Here is a 20,014-nt window from a genome sequence, read left to right as displayed (position 1 = left end):
TTTTCATTCTACAGGGTTTCTTCCCGTTCTGTTTAGGCTTGCAGCATGGAAACAATGATTGCTTGCGTGCCACTGTGCGTCGCGTTATTAACCTAATTTTATTTCAACAGATTTTACGGATATTAAATGTGGGAAACTGAAGAATATTTGGGGATTCTGCCGTGGCAACGGTGTCTTGCTATTTTCCAAGTTCGTTTTCAGGAGATGATATAAAACTTTTAGAAGCGTCTGCCATTTTATTTTTGCGACACTGCTGTTACACACCTTCCCCAGACAAAGGAGCCATGGAGCATTCGCAGAGCACTTCTTTGTATACATTCGATGTCTCCATTTACTCAACTATCTTACAATGCCCACTGTAAAGCAACAATATTTCAAGGCAATACAGTTATAATCTCTTATCTTACTTCAGTGAAATTTTTTCCATGAATAGTTATGATCCAGGAGCAGGAACAGTGCTCGACTCTTCATTGTTAAGTTAGTCATGCTGAGCAAGTCACAGATATTTTCAACGATCGTCGGAAAATTCACAATGGGCGCCTATCATCCGAAACTGGTCGTCAATAAATCTAACTTGCAAGTGAGACTGTGCCCTACATACTACACTACTGGCCATTAAAATTGCTACACCAAGAAAAAATGCAGATGATAAACGGGTATTCATTGGACAAATATATAATACTAGAACTGACATGTGATTACATTTTCACGCAGTTTGGGTGCATAGATCCTGAGAAATCAGTACCTAGAACAACCACCTCTGGCCGTAATAACGGCCTTGATACGCCTGGGCATTGAGTCAAACAGAGCTTGGATGGCGTGTACAGGTACGCTGCCCATGCAGCTTCAACACGATACCACAGTTCATCAAGAGTGACTGGCGTATTGTGACGAGCCAGTTGCTCGGCCACCATTGACCAGTTTTCAGTTGGTGAGACATCTGGAGAATGTGCTGGCCAGGGCAACAGACGAACATTTTTTGTATCAAGAAATGCCCGTACAGGACCTGCAACATGCGGTCGTGCATTATCCTGCTGAAATGTAGGGTTTTGCAGGGATCGAATGAAGGGTAGAGCCACGGCTCGTAACACATCTGAAATGTAATGTCCACTGTTCAAAGGGCGGTCAATGCGAACAAGAGGTGACCGAGATGTGTAACCAATGGCACCCCATACCATCACGCCGGATGATACGCCAGTATGGTGATGACGAATACACGCTTCCAATGTGCGTTCACTGCGATGTCGCCAAACACGGATGCGACCATCATGACGCTGTAAACAGAACCTGGATTCATCCGAAAAAATGACTTTTTGCCATTCGTGCACCCAGGTTCGTCGTTGAGTACACCACCGCAGGCGCTCCTGTCTGTGATGCAGCGTCAAGGGTAACCGCAGCCATGGTCTCCGAGCTGATAGTCCATGCTGCTGCAAACGTCGTCGAACTGTTCGTGCAGATGGTTGTTGTCTTGCAAACGTCCCCATCTGTTGACTCAGGGATCGAGACGTGGCTGCACGATCCGTTACAGCCATGCGGATAAGATGCCTGTCATCTCGACTGCTAGTGATACGAGGCCGTTGGGATCCAGCACGACGTTCCGTATTACCCTCCTGAACCCACCGATTCCATATTCTGCTAACAGTCATTGGACCTCGACCAACGCGAGCAGCAATGTCGCGATACGATAAACCGCAATCGCGATAGGCTACAATCCGACCTTTATCAAAGTCGGAAACGTGATGGTACGAATTTTTCCTCCTTACACGAGGCATCACAACAACGTTTCACCAGGCAACGCCGGTGAACTGCTGTTTGTGTATGAGAAATCGGTTGGAAACTTTCCTCATGTCAGCACGTTGTAGGTGTCGTCACCGGCGCCAACCTTGTGTGAATGTTCTGAAAAGCTAATCATTTGCATATCACAGCATCTTCTTCCTGTCGGTTAAATTTTGCGTCTGTAGCACGTCATCTTCGTGATGTAGCAATTTTAATGGCCTGTAGTGTACATTCTGACTACTTGTTGTCGCTGCGTGCCATCTTGGATAATATTAGTAAGTTACGGCCGTTATATTGCGCAGAAGATACGTGTCCTTCTAGCTGATTACTTTCAGGTTTGAATCTGTACTCTAGAGACAGGAGACGCACACCATTAGAGCAGGAGGCAAGGACAGGGAAGCTGGTGCGCTGTGGTGAAAGTATTTTCCGAATATTATTTCGAACAGCTCTTGATTCAGCACACCCGTAACGAAAACGTATTGTATCTGTAGGCAACAAGTGCCGCGTTCTGTCCCAAACGGGTGAATCGGGTCAGACTGACCTCCGTGTCATCCACTGACAATGGCGTCATCGGATGCGGTGTGGGAGGAGTATGTAGTCAACGCTCCAAGCGTGGAGCTAAAACACTAGTACAGACAGAATATTCCCACTTGCCTGGTATGCTTTCACGTGTGCTTTCAATCACTGAAACCTACTCTGTCAAAGATCTTTTATCTCTACTTTCAAATGGTTGTACCTTGGAACCCATTTCCGACAAATTGTCCATACGACCTGCTTAGCTCCTTATCCTCTCAGGGATTGTTTCCTGCAGTTTCCCCCACTTGGTAAAATCATCCTGTATAAGTGATCTGGCGGATATCCTTTGTAGCAATATGAGACTGTTCACAGTTATGCACAGGGAACTGATATCGTTTCCACTCAAGCAGAATCGTTTCACTTAGGAGGCTGCCTCTTTCTGCAGTTAGAGGCTCGATATGCTCTATCCCTGGCTTGCCTGCAGTGGCGTATGTGGATGCAATAATAACTTCTTCTGATATATTTTGTTACAAAGTTGCAATTACTGGTGGTAAGCACATAAACTAAGAAAATAATAACTCATGTTGTGAACCAGAGCCCAACGTTATCCCATGTATCGTGAAGACATTTGAAAGTATAATCAGGCTGTCTTGTACGCAGAGAAAAACGAAAATAAGTTATAAAGCTATCTGGAACGTTCATGTTCCGAAGGTCTCTTCCCACTGACAATATTGCTCCAGTTCGTTAAACATAACGGCAAGTAGGATATTTCGCATAGTAGCTTTTCACTCTCTCGAAAATTACCTAACTATGAGTAATTTGTTTGTTATTAAATTGTAAGCATTGTGAACCGTCATTTGTCTCTCTATTTTTAGCTTCCGTGCAGTACTCCTTGTTTAAGGTACTTTGAAAGATGCCATTTAACCTCTCTTGACCCATGAATTTGAAGGGAATTCTGAATGAGGCTCTAAATTGACACCTCATTTGTCGTTCATCGCGAGTGGCTTCGGCTGGTGTATATTCGATACTGTTCTTTCCTGACAGGCAGTGTGTCAAAGATTCTCCCAGTGCCGCCCTGTAGTCACACGGGTGGGCGTTCTCAGAAGGCAACAGCAGCGGGAATATTTTGTTGATGCTAAGTTTCACAGCAGCTGCAAATTATACAAATGACAAAACCAGTATCATACAGTATCAGCATTGTATCGTAATATGTTATCATCCAACTACTAGTTTCAGTATTAGGCCATTCTCAAGTGCTACGACATAACAACTTTGCTATGTATACATCAGACAAAAAGTAGATAGTGCACCTTATGTTTTGTCGATGTGATAGCTGGCCTCATCTGATACTACGTGGCAAACAACTTAAAGTCACTCACTCAAACAAAACTACCTAACAGTGCAGCTGCGATGAAGACATGGCTTCGACGTTTGCGCAATAGTAGCAACAATATTTTTGCAAATTCTGCAACGCCTTCATCACTAAGGATTTTGCGCCTCGTGAACACTGAGGAATAGCTCAGCTAAGCGAGGCAGAGACGTTATTGAAGGACCCATTCCATCAATCGTTTTCCCTGAATATAAGGGGAAAATCCTTAATATATGGTACAATAGAAAGTTATATATACGAAGACAGTAACTAGTTCTCGAAAGAACAGTTACTGTTGATGACCGTGCAACTTTTCCCTGGAATAAATGATGACTGACAACCTCAGCTGCCGACAGATGTTGTTGCTATACCTCGATGTGGACAGCTGAAAATGTGTGCCCCGACCGGGACTCGAACCCGGGATCTCCTGCTTACATGGCAGACGCTCTATCCATCTGGCTATCCATAGAAAGTATCATCAGCCATGCACTTTACAGTGATTCGCTGTACATGGAAGTGATGTAGGGAAAATACCGAGCACCTAAATCAAAGCAGCCGGTACGTGCTCTGTAACCCGCTCGCTCGGAATTCGAATCCATCGTCTTACGGACTGCGCCGTTTAGTTAAGTATCGCAAATAAGACACAGTCAGAAGAAGATTTACCTAAAGGTTCATTTAGCTGAACTGCCTGATCTACTGACGGGCAAATCTGCACTTCATCCGCATTTCAGAGAACCATTATCGTGGTCGTGTATTATAAATGTAAGAGAAAAAAATTAATACTGCTTCGCTATCAATGTCAAATATCACTTAGAATGTCAGATCATTAAGCCGTAGAACGACAGTGGACTAAGGGCTGCCTTACTCGTATTCAACACCCAGACTGTGGGGCAAACGAAAACTTACGAAGTAGACAGGACTGCTTTTCGTTCTTATGACGTTTTATTCACACAGAGTACCGTGACACCTTCTCTGCTCCATAGCAAAATCACGTTTCAGAAAGAAAAAAATACAAGATTCACAAAGTAGAAGACTTAATGCAATTCGTCTAGAATTACTTTTACAACGGTCAGGATGTGGTTATAAGCCTGTTTTCTTACTATTGTGTAAAAAATAGCAATTGGAATGTCTGAAAGAAAAGTAAGGACACGTTATCCCGCATGAGCGACAATCACTCGCTCGCAGCGAGTGTCGCTTCAGCTCACAACATGCACACATGAAAACGTGAGGTGATCGAAACAGTCGCGTACACAATAGCAATGATCGAAGTTTTATAATTTAATGTGTTTTCGTATGTTATAAATCAAGCTTAACTTTGGCAGTGGACGTGCAATCCCTAATCCCTTAGTATTCAACAGACTAACTTATTTCCCAAGAAATCAAGCAACTCAGAAAGAGCCTAGATAATTCTAGAATTTCCCAAATATTCTACTTGTTGTAGTGAGAATTAGTAAAAGACTATTCCAGGGTATGACACAATTATTACAGGGAGAGTACCATTACTCTGTCTGTCAAACCAGAGTTAAGCACAGGACGAACAAGGAGCTGAACGAATCCGAGTTGTCAAGCAGTGTTCATCCCAGCATTATGAGAACAGCAAGGCATGCTCAGTATCTTCCAATGGACGAAATTCCTTTCGTCCAACTGTAGCGTAGAAAGAAGTCGCTCCTCTTCTGGAAAGCTGGTTACCCGTCCTGCAGTTTCCACTGTTTCCTCACTCCTCCACTTACAAGGGGAGGCCGCCAATTGTGAAATTCAGATTCGATTCATACTGCGCATAATAAAAGCTCATGGCCAGAGGTGTAATGTGGCAAAACACCAAGATGCACTTCTCAGCCGTTGTCGAGAAAATCGACAGTTAAAAGAAACCGTTGCGGTGAAATACTCTCTACGATTAATAATTTTCTACAGCGTCGTGGCGCAGCGGTAAGCGCTCGGGTTCGTAATCCGAAGGTTGCCGGATCGAATCTCGCGCTATGCAACCCTTCTTTTTAGTATTTGTTTTTTGTATATAATTCCCGGCAATCAGTTACAACAATTATGTATATAATAAGTTGCTGAAAGTCGTTTGTCGTGGAAAAACTGGCGACTTCGAACATCATTATGTTTTCCGCAAACAAAGTTGTATTTCACAAATGTTATTAATTGTCTTCATAATGTTAACCACGCATAGTTAACGGAAGACGTAGAAACGGTATTCCTAAACGAATACGTATAGCGTAAGTCAAACGTTCGAATTAGAATAGAGACCCCACGAACACAAATTTGCTGCGGCAGGTATGAAATATAAACTCCGTTACTCGCTCGTTACACTTGAAGGACAGATGTTGAATGGGCCGAAACGAGCCGCCGCATAACAGCGTAGTTGCCTGCTAACTTCGAAAGAAGGTAGATGCGCTCCCTAGCGCAACTTATAACATCGTCGAAAATCAGTGCGGACGGGAGAGCTTTGGTAGACCCTGTTAAAAAAACGGAAAAATGGAGGCGGTACAATTGGAGAGCGATCCGCCTTCAGCAACATGCATAAGCAATTCATTAATAGTATATATATATATATATATATATATATATATATATATATATATATATATGAATTACAAAAAACTAATAACTAGAAAAAATTGCATGGCGCGAGATTCGATCCGGCGACCTTCGGATTAGAACACGAGCGCTTACCGCTGCGCCACGACGCTGTAGAAAATTAATAATCGTCGAGAGTATTTCACCGCAACAGTTTCTTTTAACTGTCGATTTTCTCGACAACGGCTGAGAAGTGCATCTTGGTGCTTTGCCACATTACACCTCTGGCCATGAGCTTTTATTATGCGCAGTATGAATCGAATCTGAATTTCACAATTGGCGGCCTCCCCTTGTTAGATTTTATTAATATTTATTGAACATAAATAAGGAAACAGCCAAGTATCATCAGTAAAGTTAGTGGATGCAGATAGTTATCTTAACGCTAAATAATCCATGCAAATCACCATGAGAAAGAAATGCAAAATTTTTAACTGAGTGACTAACCTGTATGATTCTGGACGAGGCCCGCTTGAATCGTCGCTGTATCTCGCCAAGGTGTACTTCACTCCATCTTTCTCGACGGTCACAGTACGATTCTTCATCCAGTAGTCAAATTCTCTCTCCAGGGTTGACATACTCTCGTTCAAGAAGTCAATGTCCTTTGTGAATTCATAGTAGCTTTTGAACATAGGTATGAGTAATGGAGGATGTGAACGCATTATGTAGTAAATCCTCCCACCATTTGGTATTAAACCATAGGTGTTGACAATTTCCAGAAAATTTTTCAGCATTCCTTTAACAGTGGCGTACATTTCACTGTACAGGAGACCTCTTACGATCCAGTAGGAGTCCCAGTAGTAAAACTCACGAAATCGACCTCCGGGGACGATCACTGGATTCGGAACGTAAATAATTGAGTACTGTTCCGGATGTTCCCTGACGTCATCCTTAATCTTCCTGCCAAGGTTTTTCCAGAAATGGTTCAGCTCTGATGCCCATTCGCGGTACAATGGGTCATCGATTCTGTCCAGGAAAGCTGGATTTTCTACCCAGTCCACTGGATCCCATGGCTCAAACTCACTGCCAGGAGGGTCGAACGTATCATTCACAAACAGTTCGACTTGAAGTTTATTTGGCATTCTGTTTGTTCTGTTCATGAATTTTTCAAAACGTACCAGTGTTTCATTTGGAGAGAATTTCATCTTCATGTCTACAAATGTTTTGGAATCGTCGTGTATGGAGGCCATTTGTACCGTGTGCAGGAGATCTCCATAGCAATAGATGTTGCTGAAAAGAGAGAAAAAAACCGTTAGCAAAATGATTTATGTCATACAGGACATTGTCTAAATGTTAGGATAATTTAAAAACATTTACAGAAAAAAACCAAGAATACCAATGCTAAGAAAAAAATTGTTACAATGTGTAAAGACATTTTCGTTACGAACTCATTTTTGTTTACAGTTAATTTGCAGACCAGCCTCATAATTTAATGTCTCACTAAAATGTGAATTACACCCTGCTCGAAATACGACATGTGGTCTTGGATATTGCCTCATATTCAAATGGTACGAGGAGATCAATAATGTCTTAGAGTTTCTGCACATCAATACGTGTCTATTTGAAAGCTCTTTTATTATCCTCTAACACCCGCAATAAGGATGAAACTGAATTAACCTAAAAAATTATCTGAGCCGTCTTGGACTTTTCAACGATGTACTTCATTGATAAAGAGTCCTCCGTGACCAAACCACACAGATTCTGACAAAGAATCGGAGCTTTCGATTACTTCCGTCGTCTTCATTGTCAAGGGTAAACAACTACACTGATCAACACTGATTTTTCTTTTTTGATTATAACACTTATTTTATGTTGACTTCGTTTACCTGAATCCAAAAGTATCAATATCTGTGTCCTACCACACATAGTTTTTTTATAATTTTAGTATTTGCAATTTAAACGTCTTTAAAAACGTAATATGGCCAAAGTTAAGGGCGAATTCGCAGTAATTAATTTTTCATTAGTGTATATTTGCAGTTAAAATATTGTATAGTACATATCAGCAGGTGGTACTACTGTCTACTGTTATATTGGTAGGAATCAGATATAAGTTAGTGCACTAGTGCCCGCAAGAGTATCTAGAAGAGTGGTTCAGTGCACTATTTTATTTGCTCAAAGTGTTTATCTTGCTTTATTTTGAAGTAAAAATTGGGGATCAGGATACTTTACTTTACTTTTTTCGTGTCCGGAGCTGTCAATCTTCCGGCACAGTGGTGAGCTTGTTTAGACAGAGGTAGTCTTCATGTTTTAATAGGCTTCATTTTATCAGACTGACCTCTACGCGGGATACAGCAGTTCTGATACGGGTTAGCATTTTCCATGACTTGTAGTTTAATTCAGCATCCCTTGGTGGATGTTCTGAAACAGGGTAGCCGACAGGGGGTTCATCGAAAGTGTAACTGAAGAACCGATATCTCCATTTTAGTCTTTTTAATCCACAAAGTGTACCGTACAGTGGATGGTGCTCATCAAATGCCTTTTTGAACTGCTCGTTATGTTCATGAACTCTCCTACGAGACTTGGGACTACTGAATCCTGCAGCTTGGTACAGCTTTACCAGCGGTGTGGGCTTCATGCATCCTGTGACTAGCCTACATGTTTCGTTAAGGCTTATATCTGTGTTCTTTGTATGCGCCTATCTAGACCAGACAGGACACGCGGTCAGCTGCGGAAAAGCAAACTGCTAAAAGCCGGCCGAAGTGGCCGCGCGGTTCTGGCGCTGCAGTCTGGAACCGCGAGACCGCTACGGTCGCAGGTTCGAATCCTGCCTCGGGCATGGATGTGTGTGATGTCCTTAGGTTAGTTAGGTTTAACTAGTTCTAAGTTCTAGGGGACTAATGACCTCAGCAGTTGAGTCCCATAGTGCTCAGAGCCATTTTTGAAACTGCTAAAACGGTGATTTTAAGCACAATAGGTTTGACTTCCCACTTGCTGCCAATTAGCTTTCTAAGGATATTTTTCCTTGCAGCTACCTTATTTTGAGTTTTTACACAGTTATGTTTACATGTGAGGGACCTGTCAAGAGTCACTCCGAGATATGTTGGCTGGTGTGTGTGCTCAATGGTAGACCCATTCCAGTTAACGTGCAGCTTCCTATTTGTTGGGCGTGTGTGCAGTGAAAAGCGCGAACTTGCGTTGTAGTGGGATTTAGTTTGAGAGAGTTGTCGTCGTAATATGTTGACATAGCTTCTAGGGTATTCTCCAACTTTACCTCTACTTCCTCAAAGGTTCTTCCCTGCGCTGTGATACCCAGCTAAGGAGCAATCGTGAACCCCTCATAAAGTGTGTAACGTTCATGTTGCGGAGATAAGAAAATGGTAAAAGGGAAAACTGAACTCCCTGAGTTTAGGGGTTCCGGTGGTGTTGCGTTCACAAAAAGAATTTCTACATTTGTAAAGTAAAAGGTTTCAATATGAAAAACAAAAAGAGAGTTATTTATACTGATTTGGAGTCTGCTAGAAGACCTGTACCACACGGCAGATGCTGATTCTGAATCAAATTGTACGTCAGATGAGCCTTCTGGAGATTCTGATTGAACTTGAGCTAAACGATTTGGTCACATATTTAAATATACCAAAGAATACTTCAGAACTTCTAGCTTCAAGGCTGAAAGAGAAGAACTTACGAGCTCCAGGAACACGGGTAACACGTTGCAAACACAAATAGAAAGGTTTGGGACTGTGTTTTAGGCAGGAGCACTCTTTAGTATACTGCACTGGGATTTCAAACCTCATTAATAAGTAAGGAGCTGAGTACAAAACAGAAGACTCGAGGCTCTTCATTGACTCAAGTAAGAGAAGTTTAAAAGGTGTGTTGCTACATAACAGCAATATTCCTGCATCAGTTCCAGCCGCTCATTTTATCCATTCCAAGGAGACGTATGAGAATCCTGAGCTGCTATTCGAAAAAATAAGTTACAGTCTACATCGGTAGAGAGGCACAGGATTTGAAGATTTTGTACATGTTGTTAGGACAACAGTAAGGTTATACCAAATACCCAAGTTACATTTGTGAATGGGACAGCTCAGATTGAAAGAACCACTGGACAACACGAGAATGACCTCGAAGAAATGCAATGATTCTAGGATCCAAAAATATCGCAGGAAAAAGCTTAGTAGATCCTGAGAAAATTCTGCTACCACCCTTGCATATTAAATAGGGGCTAATGAACCAATTTACCAAGGCATTCCAAAGAGACGCAATCGTTTTAAATACTTAACGAACGAGTTTCCTGCGATCTCAGAGGTGAACGCCAAAGAGGGTATATTTGTAGGGCTGCAAATCAGGGAACCAAGTAAAGATAAAAGTTTTGAAGAATGTATGACTCATCAAGAAAAAGAGAGCTTGATTGGTTTCAAAGTAGTGGTTAAGGGTTCTTGGGGAGGGGGAATAAGAAAGACTCAAACTATATGGAATACGTGAACAATATGCTGGAAAGACATAAAGTCTTAGCACGCAACGTGAGTCTGAAGGAACACTTCCTTCTCTCATATTAGGCAAGTTCCCAAAACACCTCGGGACAATGAGTGGAGAACAGGGTGGGAGGTTTCACAAAGACATTAAAGAAGTGGTAAGTAGGTATCAGGAGCGATGGAGTTCATGCATGACTGTAAACTAGTATTGACTGCTGCACCGTGATAATCCCGCACAACACAAGAAACCACGTGGCACAAGAAGTTTTTCATCCAAACGGCAGAGGTACTATAGACTTTACCACCTAAGAGAACAATTGGATAGACTTTGGGATTTGTTCTTTGTAAGTCTTTAATTAGTGTGTTCTCTCTCTTCTATGAAACTAGTGCAATAGAATATATGTTTAATTCACGTTTAGTACGTTATATTGATATTATAGTTCATACGAAATGCAAAATTGTAGGTCTACAGCTTGTTGCAAAGTTTTATTTATTTTAAAAAACTTGATGTGATACATGAAAATGGAATTATATTCTGTTAATGATATATCTTTAACATACAAAATAAGTTACTAGATATGAAAAGGGTATCCATTTTCTTATTCTTCTTCCTTTTTTTTCCCTACCTGTAGTATCAGGCCGCTTCGTCAGAGACTTAGTTATCGAAGAAGCAGCATTTGTTCAAATCTGGCGTAAAAAATATTGAGGCCAAAGACACTTGTTAAGTACGGTGTATAAATAAGCACCGTGCACACAAAGGAAATTTACAATTAAAGTTCAAAGGTGGCCGAAAATATCGATGTAGAGAGCAATGCGCCCATCACCATCCTCCTAGAGTGACCACTGAATGTGGTGCCTTCCACTACTAGTACTCGATACTTATACATGAGAATTGTCAACACCATTCACTACATTCCAGAAACTTTCCGTCCTCAAACTGTGTAAAAAGAATATCATGACAACGTCGACATTTAGTCTTCTGACAGTTACAGTGATGGAAATCGAAGAAAGCACTGGCCCTTCATCCGGAAAAAAAGAAACATCTTACCATCGAGAAAATTTCATTCAGCTTATCGAAATGAAAACGGCATTAGCGAGCAATGGGACAGTATATTGTATTAGAAACTCATACTGAAGTTTCTCTCCTGAACACCACCTTGCAATATCCCAGATATAATTTGGAACGTGATTATGCATGTGCCGTGTGTTACTTCGTCAACTGAAGCTGTATTCGATGATCAGCATAAAAGTGTCCGAGTAACTGAGTATTAAGGGCAGTTTGGCACTTCTGGAGAATGACACAAACAATCCACTGCAGTGCGACCTGTTCGTATACTGTATTGCGCAGAGCACTACCTTGCAATACAGGTAAGGCAGATTAGGATCAGTATAATGTTTTTAGATCCATTCCACACTATTTTAGATTGCGAAAGTACTCCATATCCTCATAATAAGCGGAATGATTTATACGCCAAAACACAGATAACAAAATTTACGTGGCTTGCACACAGATTGCCCACATGTATTTCCCTCGCGTCTAAGGTTAACATGACGATGTATTATCAGCAAGAACATTCGGCCACAGAAATAAAATAAAGGCATCTCGGAAAGGAAATTAAAAACCGTTCCCTGCATCTGTCTGAACTAACATTAGGAAACAACAAGATGGACACGGTAACGAAACTGAAGATGCCATGTGGAAAAAGAAGTGTGATTTCTTCATGCTTTAAGATACAAAATAAGCATACTTTATTTTACGTTTCGGTAGTCTTCATTGCACAGAAAATTCAGGAGTTTGCTGTTAACAACCTGATCAGAGTAGTCATTTTACTGGTTAACAATAAGAGTTACTCTCAATGTGATTGAGACTACTTCAAGGAACGAAGTTTCTCATGTATCGTTGTCTTGGAGGTTTGCGGCAAACGTGTGTCGTAATTTTCAGCTCTCCACAGCACTACGCGGCTTACGTAGAATTCTAAGTGCGCTGCTGAAGAGCAAGGACTTCATGAGGAAAGGACCTGCAACCATTTGTGGCTTGTTTCGCAATTCTGGCTAGTTAGAGGTTTGAATAGCTGCCAACATCCACAAACTACTTGCTGAGTATCATGTTGCATCTTACGGTTGGACACGAATATTGCCAAGCCACTGAAACAGACTCCTAGTGAGTTGAAATTCGTCGAGAGAATTCGTAAAGGATAAGTGGAAAGTTATCTTAGTTCAGATATCTGAAGAAATGAAACCAAAGTACTAATCGCGTTTGGGCGCGTGCTTCCATGTATCACATACAGGATGTTCCTGTATTGATGATACAAAAGTTCAGTGGTGATAGGGAAGGGCGAATATATCTATCTGAGGTAGGGACACGAATAACACTGAAATTTTCTAGTTTCCTCATAAAACTTCTGGCCAATTTGCCGTTAGTCTGGTAATGATGATAAAGTAGGTATATTTTTCAAATAATTTTATTTATCTCACAACTTACACAAATTTTTAAATTCTCAACAGTTTTTCAGAATATCGTCCCATAAGTTCATGACACGGTCACATGAAGTTCCGTCGTACCCGTTCATACAATACCAGTGTTTCCAGAATGAGATTTTCACTCTGCAGCGGAGTGTGCGCTGATATGAAACTTCCTGGCAGATTAAAACTGTGTGCCCGACCGAGACTCGAACTCGGGACCTTTGCCTTTCGCGGGCAAGTGCTCTACCAACTGAGCTACCGAAGCACAACTCACGCCCGGTACTCACAGCTTTACTTCTGCCAGTACCTCGTCTCCTACCTTCCAAACTTTACAGAAGCTCTCCTGCGAACCTGGAGAACTAGCACTCCTGAAAGAAAGGATATTGCGGAGACATGGCTTAGCCACAGCCTGGGGGATGTTTCCAGAATGAGATTTTCACTCTGCAGCGGAGTGTGCGCTGATATGAAACTTCCTGGCAGATTAAAACTGTGTGCCCGACCGAGACTCGAACTCGGGACCTTTGCCTTTCGCGGGCAAGTGCTCTACCAACTGAGCTACCGAAGCACAACTCACGCCCGGTACTCACAGCTTTACTTCTGCCAGTACCTCGTCTCCTACCTTCCAAACTTTACAGAAGCTCTCCTTCTGTAAAGTTTGGAAGGTAGGAGACGAGGTACTGGCAGAAGTAAAGCTGTGAGTACCGGGCGTGAGTTGTGCTTCGGTAGCTCAGTTGGTAGAGCACTTGCCCGCGAAAGGCAAAGGTCCCGAGTTCGAGTCTCGGTCGGGCACACAGTTTTAATCTGCCAGGAAGTTTAATACCAGTGTTGTAGTCAAGACATTTTACATTACCCTGTAGGAAAATGTCAATTGGACCAGTTCAGGCGAAAGAGATGTCCACAAAATCAAAATGGTTCAAATGGCTCTGAGCACTATGGGACTCAACTGCTGAGGTCATTAGTCAAATGGCTCTGAGCACTATGGGACTCAACTGCTGTGGTTATCAGTCCCCTAGAACTTAGAACTACTTAAACCTAACTAACCTAAGGACATCACACACATCCATGCCCGCGGCAGGATTCGAACCTGCGACCGTAGCGGTCTTGCGGTTCCAGACTGCAGCGCCTTTAACCGCACGACCACTTCGGCCGGCTGTCCACAAAATAGCCCTGGCTCTTCTCATGCATATTTCAGGGAACGTCTAACGTTTGCGCTCACAAACAAAATGTGAAATGTGGATTGGGGCTCCACCACGTTGGACCCACATACACTATGTGATAAAAAGTACCCGGACACCTGGCTGAAAATGACTTACAAGTTTGTGGCGCCCTCCAACGGTAATGATGGAATTCAGTATGGTGTTGGCAACCCTTAGCCCTGACGAAAACTTCCACTCTCGCAGGCATACGTTCAATCAGGTGCTGGAAGGTTTCTTGGGGAATCGCAGCCCATTCTTCAAGGAGTGCTGCACTGAGGAGAGGTATCGATGTCGGTCGGTGAGGCTTGGCACGAAGCCGGCCTTCCAAAATATCCCAACGGTTTTCTATAGGATTCGGGTCAGGACTCTGTGCAGGTCAGTCCATTACAGGGATTTTATTGTCGTGCAACCACTCCGCCACAGGCAGTGCATTATGAACAGGTGCTCGATCGTGTTAAAAATGCAATCGCCATCCCCGAATTGCTCTTCAACAGTGGGAAGCAAGAAGGTGCTTAAAACATCAATGTAGGCCTGTGCTGTGATAGTGCCACGCAAAACAAGGGGTGCAAGCCCTCTCCATGAAAAACACGACCACACCATAACACCACGGCCTCCGAATTTTACTGTTGGCACTACACAGCCTAGCAGATGGCGTTCACCGGGCATTCGCCATACCCACACCCTGCCATCGGATCGCCACATTGTGCACCATGATTTGTCACTCCACACACCGTTTTTCCACTGTTCAATGGTCTATTGTTTACGATCCTTACACCAAGCGAGGCGTCGTTCGGCACTTACCGGCGTGATGTATGGCTTTTGAGCAGCCGCTCGAGCATGAAATCCAAGTTTTCTCACCTCCTGCCTAAATTTCATAGTACTTGCAGTAGATCCTGATGCAGTTTGGAATTCCTGAGTGATGGTATGGATGGATGTCTGCCTATTCCACATTACGACCTTCTTCAGCTGTCGGCGGCCTCTGTCAGTCAACAGACGAGGTCTGCCTGTACGCTTTAGTGCTGTAAGTGCCCCTTCACGTTTCCACTTCACTATCGCATCGGAAACAATGGACCTATGGATGTTTAGGAGTGTGGAAATCTCGCGCAGAGACGTATGACGCAAGTGACACCCAATCACCTGACCACGTTCGAAGTTCGTGAGTTCCGTGGAGCGCCCCATTCCGCTCTCACGATATCTAATGACTACCGAGGTCGCTAATCTGGAGTACCTGGCAGTAGGTGGCAGTACAATACACCTAATATAAAAAACGTATGTTTTTGGGGGTGTCCGTATACTTTTGATTACATAGTGTACGTGTTATGGCAAGAGATCAAGTGGCGCGCATCTTTAAAACATGCGGTGAATAGGTCTCTTAGATGAATGATGAACACTGGTGCACTTAAGGTAGGGGAGCCAGACTCTGACTAAACCCTCCCACAAGTTATCTGCATATCTGTGTTAACTATAATTCTTATCAAAGCAACCACAACTATTGCGACTATTGAGAATTTCGTCTCTGGTGAAACAAGCATCTTCCGAAAAAAGTAAATACACAGGAAAGTGGGAATGGATCTTACAGCCCCTCCCCCTTTCCCCCTCCCCCTCATCACCCATTGGCTCAACACAACGCGAGGTCCGACGACAACAGGAGTTGAAGACTACACTTTCTCTGAATGGTGGAAGAGTAGATGCTGTTTCTGTATTACAGCATTGTTTGCGGCACCCATTTGATGTGCTATTAATGAGTGATGACTGATAGCTCTTCATCCACGTGAGCAAGTACTGGTTCTTCCCAATCGGGAGTCTGTGCAGTTTTTTGTTCTCCGCGGCCGTTGTATTGCAGTACTCATTGCCCCGTTACCCTTAATAGTTGGAACCCTGGATGCGTCGGACGTCTCCTACGTGGATACGTGACCCGATACAATCTGTCAGCTTCCATACGATTCCCATTTGCTTGTCATGTCTGCTATTTCCGTACCCGAGTGCAACGCCATTTCTATGGGGCTGACTGACTACAGACGCCAACTTGTAAGAATAAACTGTAGTTTTATAGATTTCACATTTGGACTGACTATGTCAGCGTGGATACTACACCATCCGCGCCGGCTGTTGTAGCCGAGCGGTTCTAGGCGCTACAGTCTGGAACCGCGCTGCTACTACGGTTGCAGGTTCGAATCCTGCCTCGGGCATGGATGTGTGTGATGTCCTTAGGTTAGTTAGGTTTAAGTAGTTCTAAGTTCTAGGGGACTGATGATCTCAGATGTTAAGTCCCATAGTGCTCAGAGCCATTTGAACCATACACCATCCGCAAGGTATTAGTGGAGTTTTCTGTCTACATCCATCGTGACACACGTTTCAGTCGTTTCTGGACCACGGTACCTTATATCTAGGTGACATACATACCCTTCTCCATCATCGCGAAAACACCCTGTATGATTTATTAATGACACATCGTGCCATTGCTTCCGAGATCTTCTCACTTCCCATCATACGCAGTCCACACGTAATGGGCATCCCCTACATCCACGTCTATGTGACCACACTACACACTAAGTGCTTGTCAGTGGGTTCATAGAACCACTTTCACACTATTTCTCAACCGTTACACTCTCCAATAGCAAGTGGAAAAAATGAAAACCAAAATCTTTCGATGTGAGCTCTGATTTCTCTTACTTTACCACGATGGTCATTTTTTTCTATGTTAGTGGGAGTCAACAAAATATAAGGGGTGATCAAAATTTGATTGCGCTGCTGCAGCACGACTCCGATGTGGATATATACGCACCGAAATATAGGCAAGGGATTTCCGATGTGCGTGTGGTAAATTCACAAACGTGAACTACGACGAAGTTGTTACTAAATGCGCCCAAACAGGGCCAACGTGATGTCGTTCTTTTCTTGGCTGTCGAAAGACAAACACCGGTAGACATCTATAGAAGAATGGCGAATGTTAGTGGGACAACATGTCTGTCGAAAACCAGTGTCGTGAAACGACGCGACAAGTGGTGCTGCTGCTTCATGATCACGCACGTCCCCATATCGCAAATGTCGTAACGCAGGACTCAAGAGGGAGACATATGAGCACCATCCCTATAGTCCTGATCTCTCCCCACACGGTTGTTACGCATTCGGTCCCTTAAAAAATGCCTTGAAGGGTCGATAATTCCTGTCAGTGTTTACGGAGATTTTACCAGAGTTCCATACCGATTCTGGAATGTACGTCCGTCGAACGCAAACTTTTGGATCGCCTCTTGTATTACCGAGCGAGTTGGCGGAATGGTTACAGCATTGGACTCGCATTCGGGAGTGCAGCGTCCGGCCGTCCAGATTAAGGTTCTCCGTGATTTCCCTAAATCGCTGCAGCCGGGATAGTTTCTTGGACAGGGCACGGCCAATTTCCTTCCCCATCCTTGAAACAATCCGAGTTTGTGCTCCATCTCTAATGACCTCGATGCCGATGGGACGTTAAACCCAATCTTCCTCCCGCTCCTTAGACTTCCTCATTCGAGGATGAAAATTTGTGACTGAAATTTCGTGAAAAGATCTTGCCACAACGGAAAACACCTTTGTTTCAATGATTGCCATCCCAGCATACGTATTACATGCTTCACACTCTCTCCCCTATTCTGTGATGAACCTGTTCGTGACACTTTTTAAGCCTGTGAAAGGATTGTGCATCTGTCACTCTGTCAAGTTAACCTAAATTGGGTCAGAAACGGTTATACGCCACCAATATACAAATAGCATAAATTTTGCTCTGCGTTTTAGTATGTTGACTGATTGTGCGTGATGTAGTCTATGATATATATAAGATGTAAATGTGGAAGATGTTAACGTTTGCTAAAATGATTTGAAGAAACACCTAAAAGCACACAAAGGTGGGCACGTACGAGAGTAATAGACATTAATCGGATCCAAGGGTTCAATTTCGGTCTGCTTTACCTACCCCTTCAACAGGATGTCGCTCTGTGTGTTGCACAACAACCGTAGGTGCTTCTAAGAACTTCATCTCCTGTTATTGCTTATCTAAATTGACTATGCAATGTCTGTTAAGATGCTGGATCTCAGAAAATTTTTGTGTAGTGGCAACTTTTGTTAGAGACGGAGAAAGTGATTACTGGAGGTCCTTGGATGGAAAGAAAAACCAAGAACAAGAGGCGTTTCTGAAACAGCAGAAAAAGTGGATTGGATCTTATTCCAGAAAAATGGAAAACAGTGTCCAAAAATGCGAGAATTGTAAAATAATTGAAGAGAGATAAATTGTAGTTGCTGACATAACGAAAATTGCCCGAAAGGATAAAGGGTTCCAGTGGCACTGACGCGACTTTTTTTTTCTTTTTTTTAAGGAGAAAGGGTACCATTCTTCAGTTACTGTCTCTAACACCACTTAGTGGTAAAAAAGTCGTTACCTTAAAAATAGGGCGAGTGAAATGAGAGTTTACCAGAGAGTTAAAAAAATGTCTTTATGGTTAGGAGAGGTCTACAAAGACTATGCAGAGACGAAGGAGTTCGAGTTACTGACAATGTTACTACGTTTTCGGTGAAACTGAGAAGACTCTTGAAACATCGATGATTGGAAAAACATTTCACGGTCAGGTTTAAGTAATTCGCAAGTGTGTCCATGACAAGCTGCATAAGGAGGAAGGGATTCTGTATTTCTTTACAAGTAGCGTTAACATCCCACAGACTGTCAATCTTGGACGGAAATTTACCCCGATGCTTACAAAAATAGAGGAGAGATTCAGACATCAACTTGCTGAAGAAATAATCTCAACATCGATATGGACTGATTTAGGGATACTATGGAACACCTAAATTATAATACTGCTTAGTGGAGAAAGCGTTACTGCAATTTGAGAATGAATGACGCTTTTCATATCTCACCACATAACACAAATGAAAAACTAGCTCTACGAAAAATAATAAGGGAGAAGAATCAAAGCGGTGGGTGAGATACAAAAAGAGAATTACGCGCAACAGAAGAAAGCACAGGAGACACAACAACACAAAGAGAAAAATGGTTCAAATGGCTCTGAGCACTATGGGACTTAACATCTATGGTCATCAGTCCCCTAGAACTTAGAACTACTTAAAACTAACTAACCTAAGGACAGCACACAACACCCAGTCATCACGAGGCAGAGAAAATCCCTGACCCTGCCGGGAATCGAACCCGGGAATCCGAGCGCGGAAAGCGAGAACGCTACCGCACGACCACGAACTCCGGACAACACAAAGAGACTTCACCCAGTGGTTAAGACACTGGAATCGTATTCGGAAGGAGCGAGGCTCAATTGTTCCTCAGACCATCTTGAACTAGATTAATATGAGTTGACCAGATATTTTCATGAAAGTGTGGGATTGGTACCTTCAACGGTCGCAGGTTCAAATCCTGCCTCGGGCAGGGATGTGTGTGATGTCCTTAGGTTAGTTAGGTTTAAGTAGTTCTAAGTTCTAGGAGACTGATGACCTCAGAAGATAAGTCCCATAGTGCTCAGCCATTTTGAACCATCTTCGATACAGCGAAACAAATCTCCTCTACTGCATGCACTTTGCTTTCCAAATTTTGAGAGGTGGTAATATGGACAAAAAGAAAGAAAAAAACGTGCAGTAAACATGGGCTGTAAAAGTGCATACTTTATGCTCTCTGAACACTTTTTCATTTTCGTTATTGTGAAACACATTTCTTCTACAGAACAAGGACT

At 42.9% G+C, this 20,014-nt stretch overlaps 1 protein-coding gene across 2 annotated transcripts in view; it reads right to left on the bottom strand.

Moving 5' to 3' along the window:
* Positions 1-20,014, bottom strand: part of LOC126248697 (trehalase-like) — a 238,376-nt gene that overhangs the window by 107,657 nt on the left and 110,705 nt on the right. For both annotated transcript variants that reach the window (XM_049949979.1, XM_049949980.1), the window contains exon 2: positions 6,686-7,468. In XM_049949979.1, coding sequence (XP_049805936.1) covers positions 6,686-7,468 — 783 coding nt within the window. The remainder of the gene's footprint in view (positions 1-6,685; positions 7,469-20,014) is intronic.

This window comes from Schistocerca nitens, chromosome 3 (assembly GCF_023898315.1).
Source record: "Schistocerca nitens isolate TAMUIC-IGC-003100 chromosome 3, iqSchNite1.1, whole genome shotgun sequence".
Lineage (NCBI taxonomy): Eukaryota > Metazoa > Arthropoda > Insecta > Orthoptera > Acrididae > Schistocerca > Schistocerca nitens.
Note: the sequence above shows the minus strand (reverse complement) of the source record. Positions and strands in the feature narration are given on the sequence as shown.